Raw genomic sequence first — 16795 nt, 5'->3', positions numbered from 1 at the left:
GCTCTGGGCACCAAGCCTCAACACCATTGACGAAAGTCTCCTCTTGGAGAATGACATTGTAGCCACTTTAAGGGCGAGCCTCTCAGGGGCATCGTGATGAGAGCGACATGGACGAATATAGGAAACTCGCAGGTATGAACGCCACGGTCTGGTCTCCACGTTCTCACGCTCCCTCTGACTCTAAATACGGCTGTGTCACTTTATAGGAAACATAGATTGACCGCCCCTAGCTGGCCGAGCGAGGGTTGGGTAAAGCAAAGTCTCTCCATTTCATCTAAATATTGTGTGCCGTCAGGACAGTCTTGAACCGTTTTTGACGTACGGGTATCATAGCTTTTCCGGGATCTCTTCCCTCGCATCCATCTTTTTTTCCCTTTTCCGGAGCCATCCACGGAACCTCCGTTCCTCATAGTTCCTCATAATCCCTCACGATCTCCAAAAGACCATCCCCACTCTCACCCAGCAAGCGGATTCGCATGGACAGTAACCCTCTCAATCACAACCGGCTCCTTGGGCCGATTCTTCCGATCCACCTCGACCGCCTCAATCTTGCCCAGCGTAACGGTGCTATCGTCCCCGATGATACGCCCAAAGACTGTGTTGAGCCCGTCCAGATGTGGCGCCTTGTCAAACAGCACGAAAAACTGCGAGCCGTTTGTGCCGGGACCCTTGTTGGCCATGGACACGACGCCGCGCGCGCCGTGCTTAAGGGCCGGCCGGATCTCGTCCTCGAAGACGCCGCCCCAGATGGAGCGACCGCCCTTTGGGTTGTCCGGGGGCGACGGGTGCGCGGGTCCGCCGGTCTGGGCCATGAATTTCGGGATGAGGCGGTGGAAGGGGGAGGCGTCGTAGTAATGTGATGCGCAGAGTGCTAGGAAGTTCTGTGATAGGGAATAGTTAGTCGTCCGTTAGGTAGAATGTCTCGCGATACGATTGAGGGTGGTGGTGAGCGGCCGCGGGTGGGATGCGAAGGGGAAGCCTTGGGATGATTGGGAAGGGGGTCTTTTTACCTCTGCTGTTTTTGGTACGCTCTCACAGAAGACTTCGATCTTTAGGTCACCGAGATTCGTATGTAATGTGACGGACATGTTGGAAATTTGTCTGCTCGTTTCGATCGCGAACTCGAATTGTTGTATAGTCGTCTGTTGTTGTTGACGGCGCAAAGCTAGCTTCAAGCTGCATGCGTGCGGGTTGTTTGCGACTGGAAGTTTAAAGTTACGTGGTGGACCACTTCATTGGAGCCCCCGGCATCGGTGCATTGAGCTCCGGGTGCCGACTCAAGCTGGTGCCGACCAAAGGTGCACGCATGAGAGCCACCCCCACTTCACGAGTGACAGTCAACTTATAACTCTGTTGCGAACGCTTTGATTTCAACATCAGTTGATACCGGCTGCTTGCTCTGACGAGACTTTCCTTTCTTGGTTCAAACCTGAGAACACGAATTCGAGTACACCGTTCGAGATAACGACCAAAAGAAATTTAGCCCAGCTTGACAGCGAGTGAAATGATTGCCAAATAATTTCCACAGCTTTTGGCTACTATCTTGGTATGTTGAACAACTATACGCTCACCGATACTCTTCCCGCCTTTCTCTTCCTCGCTCCAACTGTACAATGATTCGATCAATTTGTTTCAATGACGTCAAACGCATGGAAACAGTCTTGGCCCAGACCAAGTTCTGGCCAAAGTCGCGGGGGGGGGGGAGGGATGCACACGGCCCCATACCGGTAGGTGGGCCAGTCCGCGGGATCGGACGGGACGAAAAATGAGTGGAAACTCGAGCCGGGAGCGCGGCGCCCGGAAGTCTAGGAGGATGCTCGAACCAATTGACCGCTATAGGAAGTGCATTGCCCATTACCTTACGTCCAGCCCGTACCGCTCAGCCATGCCACACGTCTCCAACTGACCACGTTTGCGCAACTCAGTTTGCAAAGTTTCACACTGGACGTATTCGAGCAAGCAGAGGAGGGGGGGGGGGGGACCGTGTGCCTCTCCCGGAGGACAGCGAAGAGAGTCTCCAACGGCTCCCACAACTTCACTGTTTCTTGACAAGGGGACGGATATTAGGGCGTTTGTGTCGGGAACCCGCGGCCATCAACGTTTCGTTGGACTATCAAGAAACAAGAAATTCTGCATTGTTCGTTGCTTAGGACGATGACGGTCATCCCGACAATTCAGAAAGTTGAAACTTGACGGACTACCGACTCGAATTCGTTACGATTTGTTCTTATACTCTTCATATAGAGGATTGATCTTCTCAAACCTGTACTGGCACCTGATTCTTTCGCTTAGCCAGTAAGTTGACCCCGGATTCGACGCGCGCAACATGACTTTCAACGAGATCGTTCGAGATACATGGGCATGGCACGTCATACGAGCGGTCACCAGGGCCAGGCACCCGGCGTTTCAATACTTTGACGAGAGACACCCCCCTTGATCCGTCAGAGATACACGGAAAATGGCTATGATCGGTCGAACTCGGGGTGAGTTACAAGTACACACGAAAGAGCAAAGGCGCTAGACTAACACGCGACCACTCGTTCTGGAAATGAAGACTCTCATACGCTTCGAGACACACCGAGGTTCGAGCATTCTCACTAGACTCGGAGAAGTCAGACAGCGAGATCCTGGGCAACCAGACAATCAGCCGCACGACGTGGGAAAAGTATGGCATCGAGAACAGAAAGGGCCTCCATCTCGTCGAGTTCTTGCCAAACGACCCAGAGGTGACTAAAATTTGACCCCCTTTTCTCACTCACACACTCTCACCTCTTGGAAATCGGAGCTAAAGGTGTAATATCCCAGAACCCGAGAAACTGGTCCGTCATGAAGAAAGCCATCGTCAGCTTCCACATCTGCCTCCTCGTCATCGCCGTCTACGCAGGCGCATCAATCTACACCGTCGGCACTCACGGCGTCCGCCAGCAATTCGGCGTCTCGGAGGTCGTGGCCCTCTTAGGACTAACAGTCTTTGTCCTAGGCTACGGTCTCGGACCAGTGAGTCTAATCTCGATTATCCTCCTCCCCCCCTCCCCTTGTACTCATCTACTTGTACACCATATACTGACAAGAACGCAAAGATGGTCTGGAGCCCCCTCTCCGAAATCCCTCAAATCGGCCGCAACCAAATCTACATACCCGCCCTCGCAATCTTCGGCCTCGCCCAGATCCCCATCGCCCTCGCTACCTCCATCGGCATGCTCCTCGGCTTCCGCTTCCTCGCGGGCTTCTTCGGCTCCCCCGTCCTCGGCTCCGCCGCCGGCATCCTCGACGACATGTTCGTCTCCCGCAAACACACCTACGCCATGGCCTCCTTCTGCCTCATCGGCATTTCCGGTCCCACGTTCGGGCCCATCGTCGGCGGCTTCGCCGTCGAGCTGAAGGGGGTGGACCTGGTCCGCCTGGATCGTCTCTTGGTTGGCCGCCTGGATTCTGGTCGTGCTCATCTTCTTCCTGCCGGAGACGAGCGCCGATAATATTTTGTACCGACGGGCCATGCGTTTGCGGAAAGTCACCGGCGACCCAGGCTTCGTCTGCGAGGCGCAGCTGCGCGCGGATTACACCGCAGGCACCGAGGTCTTTAAAGCGCACCTCGTCCGGCCCTTCACCCTTGTCCTCACCGAGCCGGCCGTCTTCTTCTTGAACCTCTACAGCGCCTTCGCGTACGGGCTGATGTACATCTGGTTCGAGGCCCTGCCGCAAGCCTACGGGGAAGTATACCACTTTGGCACGGGTAAACAGGGCATCGCGCTACTAGTCTCATCGTCGGCGTCCTCCTCACCATCCCGCCGTTCTTCCTATACTACCGCAAACGCATCGAGCCGCAGTTTGACCGCGAGGGAAACATCGAGCCGGAGAAGCACCTCCACCCGGCCATGGTCGGCTGCCTCTTCATCCCGGCCAGCCTGGTCTGGTTCGGTTGGACGGCGCGGCCCGAGATAAACTACCTCGTCCCCATCGTCGGGTCGTCCCTCTTTACGGCGGGTGGGTTGCTGCTGTACATTTCGATTCTGAATTACCTCGCCGAGTCGTACCCGGACCACGTCAATTCCGTCCTGGCTGGGAATGAGCTGTTCAACGCCATGTGCGGGGCGACTTTCCCGCTATTCATCCCGCCCATGTATTATCGGTTCGACGTGCTCGGGTCGAGTATGATTTTGGCCATCTTTGCTGTTGCGTTTGTGCCTTTGCCGTATATCTTGTACATGGTAAGGACGAACGCCCCATTTCCTTCAACACCTGCCCTCCATGGGTGTGTACTGTAAACCCTTGATTTGCTAACAGCCACTGCAGAGGGGAGCCAAGCTTAGAAGACAGAGCAATTATGCGAGAAAGGGCATGTGAACTCTTTGGTTCGACAGAGATGAGGGGTTGTGTCTTTATAGGTCTGCTGATGTATTGAGCTGGGAACAATAAAATGTGGACTCCGTGTTGATTTCGTCTTGAAGCTTTTGCCAATGGCTTCCCGATACTACCTAACCCCTCGTTCACCTGCTGCTCATAGTTGTCTATGATTCGCCCATTGGAAGAGAAGAAGTAGTACCACCACATACTCTCCGGTTACCAGAGCACCGTAACGGTTTCTTGAATGCTTGCAGTCAGGCCCGGCTTGCTCGACAACAAATCCCACTTTGGCGTTGCCGCCAAATAAGGAAACCGAAAACGACCAAGCCGAATAAACGACAACCAAACAACATTGCTGCCTCGATAAGGGCGGCCATGCGGGAGGGATTTCGGGAAACTCTGGAGAACATATTCTTGGGCGAGGTAGAGAGATATCGATGACAAAAATCTCTCGACACCGCTTAGCCGCTCGCACGTATTCGTGGCACGATAAATGACTGTTACCAGAGCATACCTTGAAGTGACAAGCCAAGCTTCTTCCACGCATCAAGAAGGCTGTGAGCGAAAAGATCAAGTCCCACTTCATCTTCAAACACATGTTCACTGGGTCTTGGCTATCTTGACACCAACGACTAAGTGAGTCGAAATCTTTGACTCGCTACCATCTGACACAGCGGCGTGTTAAGGAGCTGAAGCTCATCCCGAGAGCTTACCCCAGTGAACCGACTTCCCACTCGCGGTGGTCCAGGGTAAGTAAGCCCTCTCAGCAGGCCCCTGACAACACTTTGATTCCCAAAAATCCTACCACCGTCACGCACAGAGATAATTATTCAAGGTACTTGTTCATCAAGAGTAGCATTGAGATCACCACCACACCCGTAAGCGGCGAAGTTTCTATTCTACCTTACAGAAAAGAAGAACCATCCCATCCCATCCATCCTAGGAATTTTGCTCAATCGTAGCTTTCAAATCCCTAAAATCAAAAGACTTTGCCACCTTTGCGACCTCAAATCACAGGGGGAAAACCTCGAGTTCTTCCCCGAAGCAAGAACACACACACACACATACCCGTCCCGTCCCGTTCCATCCAGTCCCTACTTTCCCAACTCGGTTCAGAGATAGGGGGAAATGAGAGGGAAAAGAGAGAGAGGGAGGGAGAGACCGAGAAAGCAATAAGCAATTTTTGGATATCATGCTCTTTTTTGTCCACGCACAAGTTACTTCGAAGAAAACCCGCCGCCTCCCAGAGAGAGATGAGAAGAACAAGAAGAACAGAGGAATACACTCTGCTGTATTCTTTTCTCATCCTCTAGATAATTTGATGATCAAGACCGTTACACCACCTATGGTGCTGCTAAAAAGAAAGTCGTGAAAAGGGGGGTGGCCCCTTTTAGTCATGCATCATCATCAACCCACACGTCTGCGTTTGTTACCGCGGTCGGGGCTGCCAGTGATCCCATCGAAGCTATCCCGCGGAACCTCTTCAGTCCCGGTGGAGCTCGGTGTGCCATTGACGTTGTTGTTGGCCCCGCCATTATTGGGAGCCGAGCCGTCGAGCGTAAAGTTGAAGTCGTTCCCATCACCATTGAAGTTGACGCCGGGGTACGCATTGTCGCCCTGGAACGCGTCCGGGTTCAGGAACTGGTCAATGTCCAGGTCGCCGTCAAAGTAGCCATTTACGTTGCCGTTCTCGTCGATGCCGGGTATGCGACCTGAAGGGCTGAGCGGTCCGAGCATGCTGGAGAGGTGGTCTAGCTTCGCGGCTTGCTCCTCCTGCATCCGGTGTAGCGCGGCGAGATCCTCTTGGTTGAAGTTGATTTGCTGTAGTGAAGGTGGCGGCGCGGCGGAGCCCATGATGGGCGAGAGGGAGAGACCGGGGGCGGCGGGCATGGGCGGTGGTGTATCGGGAGTGGCGGTGACGGATGGAGCTGGCGGATTGGGTGAGGCGGACATTGAAGGCTTGGAGGACTGCGGGGCGTTGGTTGAGGGCGTTGCGGACGATCGACCGGCCATTGCATTCAGCATCTTGTTCCGTTGGTCGTTGCTCATTGTGGCTGGGGTATTGTTGACGACGTGGGGGAGATCGATACCAGATGAGTTGTTAGCATTCGTGTCGTGGATAATCTTCATCATGCTCTCATGGGGATTCGACTCGAGCTCTTGGGCTAGATAGTTGGTAGGTGATGTGTGGTCGCCGGGCGATGTGTCAAACAGTTCTGTGACCGTGCCCATCTCGCGGTTGTACGGCTGAGGCGTCGCGGAGCCGCTAGCTGGTGACGGCGATACCGTATTCGCGCGACCGTTGGGAATGGGCGGCAGCAACGCTTGCCGACGCTTCGGGATATTGATGTTGTTTCCTGCCGAGGTTTGTGCTTGCACGTAGTCGCCCAGATCCACGACGCTTCCCTGAGGAACCGAGCTGGAGCTGTTGCCGTTCGGAATGATGCTCGCGAGAAGGTCGTTTACACTCTGAGGGCCCGCTTGGTCCTCAAGTGTCTTCCTAAACACGTTGGCCAAGAAGTTCAGGATGGCGTTGATCGAGTTCTGATGGCGGTCGTGCTGGCTCTGGAAGACGACAGCCTGCTGATATAATGCCGTGTTGTCTTGCTGGATCCGCTGAATCGCCGTCATGATCATCCTCTGCTGCTCGCGCACCTTGGCCAACTCTTCTCGAATCAACGTCATCTCCTTCTTTTGTATCGGCATGTCGCCCGAGGGTGGCAGGGCCTTGCTTGCGGGTGCACTGGCGGTACTAAAGCCTTGTGTCACGCCATCGTCAATGTTGACGGCATCCTCCTCGCTGTCACCCTCGACCTCTGCGTTCTTGGCGCCCTTTTTGCCCTTGTTACCGCTCTTTGGTTTGTTAATGAGCCAAAGCAGGTTCGGGTGCCCTCGTCGGAAGAAGGGATTCGAGTACTCGCTTGGGCTCTTGTTCTTCCGTTCGCTTGCACGCATCGAGTTATCCGACAAGCCGACCCGCTTGTGGAAGCCGTACATATTGAGCTGTCGTACAAAGGAAGCATAGTTGTTGTGCTTGAACAGATCGGGAATCAGCTTCTTCGCGAATTCATCCTCGTCGAGGACGATGAACGAGTCGCCCTTCTCCGACCACCGAATGAGCTCAGAATTCTTATCATCGTCGAGAAAGCTGTCAAATATTAGTAAGGGTACAATACAAGCCTACTGCCACGAAAACACGCCCTCTCGCGGCTTTGGAGGTAATGGAAACCTGGCTTACCTGCTCAACTTCTGCACAAACGGCGGGATCTGCTTCCGCTTCTGCTGCGCCTCTCTCATGGCCTTGCGAGCCATCTCCTCCAGAACTTCGACGTTGTCGGTCTCGGCCATGTTTTCGTTTGCTTGTTGCTGCTGCAGGAGCGCAGAGTCTTCACCGACAAAGGACCAAGGGTCACTGGAGGAGTCGAAGTTTTGCCTCGCGCCCGTCGGGACGAGTGCTCTGTTCATCTGCCTTCGCGCGACGGCATTGTTGGGGCTCGGTGTGGGCTGCACGAATTGCTGCGGCGTCTGCTGCTGCTGCTGTTGCTGCTGCTGACCGGGGACGAGGCCGTACGAGTTGGCAGCCTGGGCCCCTGTGCCGTCCACGAGGCCCGTAGCAACGTCCGCTGCCCCTCCCCATCGTAAGAACTGGTCGCCGGTCGGGCTGGGAAATGACTGCTGGACCTGTGGCATCGGCATGGTGGGTATCGTTCCTGGCGCTGGTCGCTTTCGAGGGTTCGAAGACATGGGAATGTGCATGCGCCTTCTGGGGGGTCGTTGGTTCGGGTGAAGACGAGTTGTGTGGCCCGTTGGGAGAATCCAATCGGCCAGGTCGCCGGCTGATGCGGCGCCTTTGAGGCAGGCGTGATAGGCTGACGCGGGGGTCGCCTACTTTGGTGAGGCTCGTTTGAATCTTTTCGCGGCGGCCGCGTTTGGTGGGTTGCGGGTTGAGAGCTGTAGGCAGCCTGTGTACCAGTAGTCGCCAAGTGCGAGCCAGAAAATAACACCTCCTCTTTTTGCTTTTTCACAGCGGTGTCGAGAAGCGAAGAGCGGCGGCAGCGGCGGCGGATGGATCGGTCGGGATAGTGCAGACTAATCGGAAAGTCGCCTGTCGCATGCGCAAAATATCCAGGGTCTGCGAGAAGCCGAAAAGTCGTCGGTCGTGGAAAAGCGCGGTGACTGAAAGAAGGGTGGTGGATGAGGATACAGATCTCGTGGTTCTATATACGTTCGGGTCGTTCGTTGGGTCGTGAAGCCTGGGGGACCTCTCTCTCTATGTCCCAAGTGCTGAAAGGGCAGGCTGGAGGAGGGGGGGAAGCCTGAGTCAATCGCCAAAAGCTGTGGGAGAAGCTTTTGCAAAGGAAGTCTATTGTGTGAGAGAGGAAAGAAGAAAAAAGCCGACAACAACAATTCCAACTATGGGCCGGCAAAGAAGCCCTTGTCGCGATAGGTCGGTCTTGGGTTTCGGCGCAAGGATGCGATTGTCTCGGTCGCGGAGGATGCTGCGAAAGCTCTGAATGAGAGCAGAGGTTCCCGCTTCTTTTTTTTCTGGTAGGGAAAAAGAGGTGAGTGTTCGCCGTCTTAGGTAAGGCAACTTCAGACGACGGTACCTTACGGTGAGGCGTCAGGCGTCAGCGGGTTGGTGCTTGGCTCAACTTGACGGCTCAAGGCTGTGTGCTTTGGTTGTTGCACGTTGACGGCGACGGTGTTGCTGCTGACTGCGGTCTGCTGGCTGGCTGCTGCACGTAGCGCGTCTCTCACTTTTTTTTCTCTCTTCGTCCTCTTCCAAGGTGCGTGGTGGGGGGGATGATGTCGCTACCACGTCGTGTACTGTGGGTTGATGGGAATGTTTTAAAAGAGGATAATTGGATAAGAAGGGGTTGTCTCTCCCAGTTAGGTATGTGCGTATGCTTAGGTAGCAATTGAGACCAGTTCGTGACAGGCACCTCACAAAAACAAAAAGAGGGTTGAAGAAAAAAATGACAATGCCGTTTCTTGTCCGAGTAAGAAGGGACCACAGGCTCAAAGAGTTTAGAAGAAGTAAGGTCAAATCTGAAGCTGCCTGGTGTCTGGACCGGGGGGATAATACCGTTGTTGTATTATCATTATCAACTAGACGGGACCGAGACCATGAGAAACTGAGGATCCAAAGGCTGAGAGTTAAGACCCCGTCACCAGAGTGGAGACCCCTGAAGGAAGAAGAACTGCAAGCACCAGCCCACCACCGGCCACCGGCCACCGGGGCGGCCTGGGACCGTCAAGGAGCCCCATCCAAACACCAATTCATAACGGGAACCGTGGTCGTTCGGGGACCCTCGACTGGGACTCTGGGACGGACGGGTCAGGATGAGGTCCCTTGGACACGGGACAGATCGTCCGGCCCAATCAGCAATCACTTTCATCTCGATCCTCACCGACACTGTCACGCTGTCATCTGTGAAAGGAAATGTGTTGGAACCCATTTCATTTGGAGCGGTACCTACCTTACTGTACTCAAAAACTGAGGTGAATACGGATACCTACACAGTAGAAGCACCCCGCCATCCTGGCACCAGCTGTGAAAGCATCAATCCTCATACCATCTTCCGAATGCAATGTTTCCACCTTCCACCCAGTTTTTACCAAATACAGCATAACAAGGGATTCTGGACTCGGCCGAACTGCCGTTTCCCTCCTCGGTGTCTCCCGCCATCTTTCTCGAGGCCATCTCGATGACGCGTGTGGGGACCCGGCGGGGAGCTGCCCCCTTGAAGTAGTGTACACTCCTTAAGGTACCTGACCAACGTCATTTTCCTCCGATTCCTAGCTTATTCTTCGATCTCAGCTCTTCAAGCACGGCCCATCCCCCAACTGCAATTTTTTGTCGTCTGAATAGCATCGCGGGAACAAATAATTACCAACGGCTCTCCGAAACTTTGAATCTCGCATCTTGCTTCGAATTCAGGGGTATCATTGGTTAACTGGCCCATTGTTGTCCCGCCCTACAGAGTCGCATTGCAAACCCTTGTTCCTGTCGAGGTACCTACAGATACCCTCCTATTTTCTCAGGAAAACTACCTTGCACCTCTGCCCGCAAGAGCCGAAGCTCTGGCCATCTTTGCATTCCGTGCCTGATCCCATTCGCGTCCGGAGTTTCCGCTCCGGGCCTCTCGCGATGCCTTCTTCTCCTCTTGCAGTGTCCTGGCCTTTTCCCTGGGGTCAATCACAACCAACTCCTCCTCTGCCTTTTTGCGATAACTGAGATCCTTACCCAGCTTATCCGCTTTAAAGCTGAGCGCCCGTGACATCCACCCTTCGTCGTCGCTGTCTTCCTTGGCGGCCTGATCCCACGCCTTGCAACTCTGGCAATCGGCAATAAAGTGAAGATCACAAAGTTCCGCTTCCTCGTCGGCCACCTTGTCCTCCTTGCGCTCCCCCTCCTCGGCTGCGGAGGTGGGTCCGTCTCCCTTCTCCGGAGCCTCCTCCGGCGGCGCCTGATCCAGCTTCGACTTGAAAGCTTTCAAGAAATCGAGAGCTTGTTGATCTTCGCGGCTATTCGTATTACCGCCGGGCCTTCTCCTCCTCCCCCGGATTGATGTCTCGGGAATCATGCTTTCGAGTGCAGACTTCTTGGTCTCCTTGACCGGTTCGGACTGAAAGCTCCGCTTCATCGAGGCCTTAAGAGCGGCAATCTCCTCGTTGGTCTTCTCGAGAGCCGTCTTGGTGTCGCGAACCTCAGGCTCTGGCGACGGAGAATCTTGAAGTCGAATAGGAATGGCGCTCTTCTTCTCTGATAACACTTCCTTTGGCGGTGCCGTCCGCTTCTCCTCAACGGGCTCGGGCTCGGGCTCAGGTTCGTCTCGTCGCGGAGGTTCCGGCGCTTCCACTTTTGCCTTGCCTTTCGATTTGGACTTGGTCGACTTCTTCACGACCGGTTCCTCTTCCTCATCCACATCCATTACTATTCTCGTGTCGAACTTGGTCTTCTTCAAGACCGGAACCTCCTCGGTATCGCCCTCGTCGTCCCCAAAGCTCAAGAGCTGTTTCCCGCCTTTCCTCTTCTTTTTCTTTTCAATGACCACAGTCTTGGGTGCCTGGGTCGCAACCCTTGACCTCTTCACCATGTCCTCAAAGGGATTGACGAGAATCTCCACGTTTGTAATCCTGACAGGGTACGTCGGCCGGTCCGTGCCTGGAGTGACTTCCCCCTCGCCCATCTTGGCTAAGTTGTAAATCGTGTCGCCAGCTACCCGCCCGAACAGCGTGTTCTTGTTGTTGAGTTCGTCTGCCTGATCGAGTGTGAAGAAGAACTGGCTGCCGTTCGTATTGGGACGACTTTCGTTCGCCATGCCCAGCTGCCCGCGCCGGTTCCATTTCAGCCGTGAGTGGAACTCGTCCTTGAACCCGATGCCCGTCGGACCGGCGTTGAGACCGCGTCGCTCATCCATTGGCCAGGGGTCCAGTTCGCCGCTGAATGCGCCTCCATCGTAGATGGACTCGCCGCCATTGCCGGTTCCTGTTGGGTCACCACCCTGGAGGATGAAGCCTGGCACGAGTCTGTGGAAGATTGTGTTGTCGTAGTAGCCATCAAGGGCAAGCTGAAGGAAGTTTCGGCAGGTGAGTGGTGTTTGCTTGGCAAAGAGCTCGACGGAGATGTCGCCTAGGGTGGTGTGGAGGATGACGGACGCAGTCGGCTGCGGTTCGAGGTTGTAGATGGCCGACATCTTGGCCGGCCGTGGCGAAACTCTGTCGAGTCGAGAGATAAAGTTCTGGGTAGGGTCGGTCTGAAAGAAAGAAAGACAGAAGCTGTTCTGGGAGAGGGAGAGGTGCGTGGGACAAGTGGGTGGATGCAGCTATAACCTTGGAAAGTTTCTAGATCGTCGTCGGCGAGGTAGCGTTAGATTGTTTATCGATAAGGTCACGTGCAGCTACCTCGGGACGTCCTTTGATTCGGCACCGCCCTGTCGGTTCTGCCACCTGCCACATGCTTTACATCGTGTAAGTGCTTCCCTGAGTTAGTTGCATCATATCTCAGAAATATTCCCTCTGAATACTCCCAGGGCATGCGCAAGGTACTTAGGTCTGGTTATCTTCTGTCGTACCATAAGAGGTCGGGGGAACGTGGCCGAGGGGTATGAGGGGGGAGTCGTAGTATTAACCCGAAAGTCCTCGAGCCTCACTCAACCTAACCTTTTGTTCAATTCCCTATTGATGACCTTTTTTTTCTCCCACTTTGGTGATAGTTTTGATCTGTGACCTGTGAAAATTTACAAGAATGCACCGAACAAGATGAGAGAGTGTCAATGGAGAGCTTTTGCATCAAATATTTCGCCTGGTTTTCACATGTCGACCACGTCCATGTTATGTCAAAAACACATGGCACGATGTAGAGCTTCCCGAAGGATTCGCCTACCTAGCAAGGTCCATAGGCTTTATCCCGCCCTTGCTACAACAGAACCTAAATCAGGGAAGCTATCGCCGATGGTCTGAGTTGTATACCGGCTGCCAGGGCTCGTAGAGAGTCGAATTTGCACTTCGTCTCCGATACACTATCACACTATGAGAAAAAGCCGACTTCTTCCCTCTCCACCATTTGGCAGACCCCTGGTATTCGCCTCTGTATACGAAAGTCAGAAGTAGGAGCACTTCCACTTTATTGAGGCTTTATCCTATAATCAACTTCAGGCAACATATCACACAGAAAAATGCCTTACCAGACACGTTCAAACATGCGGCGGGCAGAGTCATTAGACTGCGCAGACACACTTGCTCACATGTCTGAAATCTCCCTCGCAAACCCCGAGTACATATATCGAAGGATACAATCACAGCAAGACCTTCGATACTTTCCCGAGAGCAACTGCAGGGAAGAAGGAAGCCATACGCCACCTAATAGTAGCAGCGCGGCAGCCACGGTGTTTACCTCCGAGCCGTCGAGTTCGGGGACCAGCGGTCTTGTCTCGTCGCCGCCGCCGACAAGTCAGAGTCAGAGCGGCGATTATCGTAGTGGCGTGGCTGATGAGGATTCGCACGACTCGCAGGCGACCGAGAGCGCCCCTGAAGACGATACGTCGGGTCTTGAGGAGGTAAAGGAAGAGTAAGTCTCGCTCTCTTGCAAGGTACACTATACACAGAAGGATGTTAACCATCAATCTAGCAACGGAAAGCCCTGCTGTATCTGCCCTCAGTGCCCACGGCATTCGAAGTCCTTGGCCTGCCGGGAATGCGGCGCCTCACCAGCCCCGGACGAGCTTGATGCCCCGTGCTGCTGCCCTGGTCCTGATGCTGAGTCCTGTGGATCAGATTGCGAGGAGACTGAAAGTCAGGGGCATGTTATATCAAAGTCACCTGAGTGGGAGTCAGTATTGTAAGAATACCAGCCCCAGGAATAACATGTGGCGGCTCTTATGTGTGCGATGGAATTTTTGTTTCTTTTCTTTTCCCACTTGTAAAGTCTATGATGATTTGTCTTTGGCAAAAGTATTTGCAACAATGAATGGGAATACCAGAGTGGCGTCCGCATAGACCTACACGCATTACAATTGTTAGCAATGAAACACACAACCTTCTCCCTAACAAGTGCTTTGGGTGACATACCTTGACGGCATCGGCCCCAATCTTAATCTTTCCCCAGGAAACGGCCTCATCCGGCCTGGCGCCCGCATCGCTTCCATCAAACTCTTGGCCAGTGTTGATGTACACGGCCGACTCGGCGCCGTTGCGCATCAGGCAAGCGTTTGCAATGTGATGCTTGATAACGCCGCCACCCAAAATAATCATACCCGCCCTCTTTGCGCGCACCGAGATGGTGTTGATCTTCCGGATATCCTCAACAATATCGCACTTGAGCTGGCCAGGCGAGGTCTTAAAGGTGTGGAAGTACAGCATATCGCCCAAGCTCCCGTCAGTGAGCGCGGGGCAGAAGACGGGAATGTCGTTCTTCCAGGCCCAGTAGTAGACGGAGCGCTCGTCGTTGATCTCCTTGCCGAGGCGGTGGATCATCTTGGATGGCGTCCAGTTGATCTCGTCGTCGGTGCCCTTGCTGGCCTCCTGCTCCTCGTACATCTTGTCAAAGATGGGCACGACCCAGTCCTCGAAGGCGCGGTAATTCGAGTTTGGGACGACGAGGTTGCCGATTCTGTTCTGACCCTTTTTGCGCAGGCCTTCGCCGTCGGCGCTAAAGGACGACATGTAGGTGTCGCCCAGGCATTTGATAAAGTCCTCCTCAATGCCGCCGGCGGTGGTGACGATGGCGGAGACGTGCTTGTGCTTGACTAGCCACCGGAAGACGCCTCGCATGCCGGATGAGATCATGTTGGAGGTGTAGCCCAGGAAGATGGTGGTCCTGTCTCCAGTTTCTGGGTCTCTCCATGCCCTCTTGAAGTTGCGACCCGCCTGTCAGCAGGATGTCGTCTCACACGTGGGAGCAGGAGATGTGGCGGCTCACCATGTCATTGATGATCCGGATGGACTCGGTCAGAGACGAGGCTTGGAAGCCCATGAATCTCATGCCATTGTAGAGACTCTCGGCGGTGATTGGCCCCTTGATATCATCAAAGTCCAACTCCTCGACCTTCTGTGCGCCCTCGGGCATTTCTTCCGAGACGACAAGAACCGCATCGGTTGCTGCCGCCGGCGGGGCGTTGGGGTTCTCTTGAGATGCCATCATGTATTTTCTGTGAATGAACGAATGAGGGAGGCACACCGAAAACAGGCTGCAGTTGAGTTGCAAATGTGAGAGATCTCAAAAGTGAGATTGTCTCAAGCCCACCGAACAAAGGTACATACCAGTGAGGGGAGTGGCGATCTATAGCGGATAGTGGGAACACGAATCGCGGAGAATTGTGTATGGCTATCAGACAAGAACCCTGTGATTGTTTCAACCCAAAAATAAGGTGTATTTATCCGTACTCTTTTCGTTCTTAGCAGTCCGGGAACGAGGAAATTTGACGGGATATTGGAGCTGGTGTGCAAAAAAAGTGACCATCCACACACACAGAGGTACAAACTTCACAATGGCTCCATCCAGGCGGGCATGGGATGACTCCACGGCCGTGATGTTCAGAAAAGACGGACTCCACTCTGCAAAGAATTTTGACGGAAAGGTGGAGTACCAGGCGGCAGGGTCTGCCACGGCGCGCGCACAGGGACCCACCTCGAATTGCGAGTGCCCACCCGTGCAGGTCGGGTCGTCTAATGGTAAAACGACACGGCGACGGAGTGTGTGTGGTCGATTACTTTTGGTGTGTGGGAAGTGATGCTGGTTGGGTGTCCGTTGAATGCGTGCCTGGACAGAAATGTGGAAGAAGACTTGATGGCTCTGGATTACACAAAAGACGGGAGGCTCGTCAGTGGACGTGGTACAAACTTCAAAGTACCTTACCTCGAGATGATGTGGATTTGGTGACTACCTCAGTGGACTCTCGAAGTTTTGTCTGTGGAGTCTGGATACTTTCAGTTGGGCCGTGGACGGGACGGGAGAGGTTTCCATAGGTAAGGTACCAAGGTACTTGAGAAGTTGAGGTTCCATGACAAACATTGAAGGGTACGTACCGCATCTCTTGGAACATGACCGGGAAATTGAGATTTCGGAGACAACCTAGCAGCAGGCAGGAAGACAAGCACAAGGAAGGCACCTCAAGTTAGCAGGCCACTATGTACTTCATACTGCATGGAAGGCAGGGCCAAAGACAACAACATCCTCGAGGCTCGAACTGCCGTGGGTCCCGCTAGAAACCTGAAAGAGTCTAGCGCGTGTCGGCGGTAAAAGGCTGGCGCTGCCCCCAGCGAATTTGAGATCCAATTCAGCCCAGTGCCAAACCTGGAACTAAGCGCCACTGCACGCGAACCGTATTTCGCAGGCTGCCCCGAACGTGGCCGTGTGGCCGTGGCCGTCCAGTACCGTACCTACTGCCCGCTGGGGTCCCGTCTTCAATCCTTCAACATCACACGATTGCTCGCCAAAGTGCCCAAGTGTCGCATCTCCACGCTTCATCACGACGACACACCAACGTCCGCTCACGAGCATAGCTGCCAACGGGACACCGTCCACACACAATTAACGTGCCGTCATCCACCCGTACATCAATACCCAGTGCAAAACCATACGCAAACACTCACAATAACGACCCGCTGTCGGATGCACCCACTCCCCGCCGTGCCCGCTACGCTACCTCTCTCACCTCCTTACCAGCGCCCGTCCTGACGCTTATCCGAGGTTGGGACCCGACCACTCCAAGGACCAAAAGTCTTCCATCGACCCACGACAACCAAGGTTCTCTGGTTCCACGTCCCAATCCAGACACATATGGTATTGGACCTTTATCATAGGCAACTTTAAGGGCTGTCGCCCAGCCTAGTGCGATGTGAGTAGACGATGCAACAAACCTAAATCTCCGACTTCTTCAAGTCTTCCATCAAAATTCCCACATCCTGCATGCCCGACCCAGACAAGGCATCGCGCTCGACGCAAATC

The 16795-nt window shown here is 54.2% G+C and overlaps 5 protein-coding genes across 5 annotated transcripts; 1 reads left to right on the top strand and 4 right to left on the bottom strand.

Annotated features, from left to right (window-relative positions):
• Window positions 1-455: 455 nt before the first annotated feature.
• Window positions 456-1088, bottom strand: CYP10 (Peptidyl-prolyl cis-trans isomerase cyp10; the record flags this gene model as incomplete). Its single annotated transcript, XM_053194200.1, has 2 exons — window positions 456-881; window positions 1011-1088. 2 exons carry the CDS (start codon window positions 1086-1088, stop codon window positions 456-458), a joined length of 504 nt encoding a protein of 167 aa, XP_053048397.1.
• Window positions 1089-2458: 1370 nt separating this feature from the next.
• Window positions 2459-4344, top strand: MDR1_1 (GTPase-activating protein; the record flags this gene model as incomplete). The annotated part of the gene is made up of 7 exons (XM_065756274.1): window positions 2459-2483; window positions 2602-2726; window positions 2806-2997; window positions 3081-3408; window positions 3512-3662; window positions 3758-4208; window positions 4294-4344. The coding sequence occupies 7 exons, from the start codon at window positions 2459-2461 to the stop codon at window positions 4342-4344; spliced, it is 1323 nt and encodes a 440-aa protein (XP_065615514.1).
• A 1407-nt stretch (window positions 4345-5751) lies between these two features.
• Window positions 5752-8040, bottom strand: CTA8 (Heat shock transcription factor; the record flags this gene model as incomplete). The annotated part of the gene is made up of 2 exons (XM_053194198.2): window positions 5752-7492; window positions 7583-8040. The coding sequence occupies 2 exons, from the start codon at window positions 8038-8040 to the stop codon at window positions 5752-5754; spliced, it is 2199 nt and encodes a 732-aa protein (XP_053048395.1).
• A 2354-nt stretch (window positions 8041-10394) lies between these two features.
• CWC27 (Peptidyl-prolyl isomerase cwc27) lies at window positions 10395-12044 on the bottom strand (the record flags this gene model as incomplete). The annotated part of the gene is made up of 1 exon (XM_053194197.2): window positions 10395-12044. One exon carries the CDS (start codon window positions 12042-12044, stop codon window positions 10395-10397), a length of 1650 nt encoding a protein of 549 aa, XP_053048394.2.
• A 1731-nt stretch (window positions 12045-13775) lies between these two features.
• Window positions 13776-14986, bottom strand: DYS1 (Deoxyhypusine synthase; the record flags this gene model as incomplete). The annotated part of the gene is made up of 3 exons (XM_065756273.1): window positions 13776-13847; window positions 13918-14697; window positions 14768-14986. 3 exons carry the CDS (start codon window positions 14984-14986, stop codon window positions 13776-13778), a joined length of 1071 nt encoding a protein of 356 aa, XP_065615513.1.
• Window positions 14987-16795: the final 1809 nt, after the last annotated feature.

Source organism: Colletotrichum fioriniae (genome assembly GCF_027942845.1).
Source record: "Colletotrichum fioriniae strain IMI 355084 chromosome Unknown scaffold_1, whole genome shotgun sequence".
Taxonomy (NCBI): Eukaryota; Fungi; Ascomycota; class Sordariomycetes; order Glomerellales; family Glomerellaceae; genus Colletotrichum; species Colletotrichum fioriniae.
Note: the sequence above shows the minus strand (reverse complement) of the source record. Positions and strands in the feature narration are given on the sequence as shown.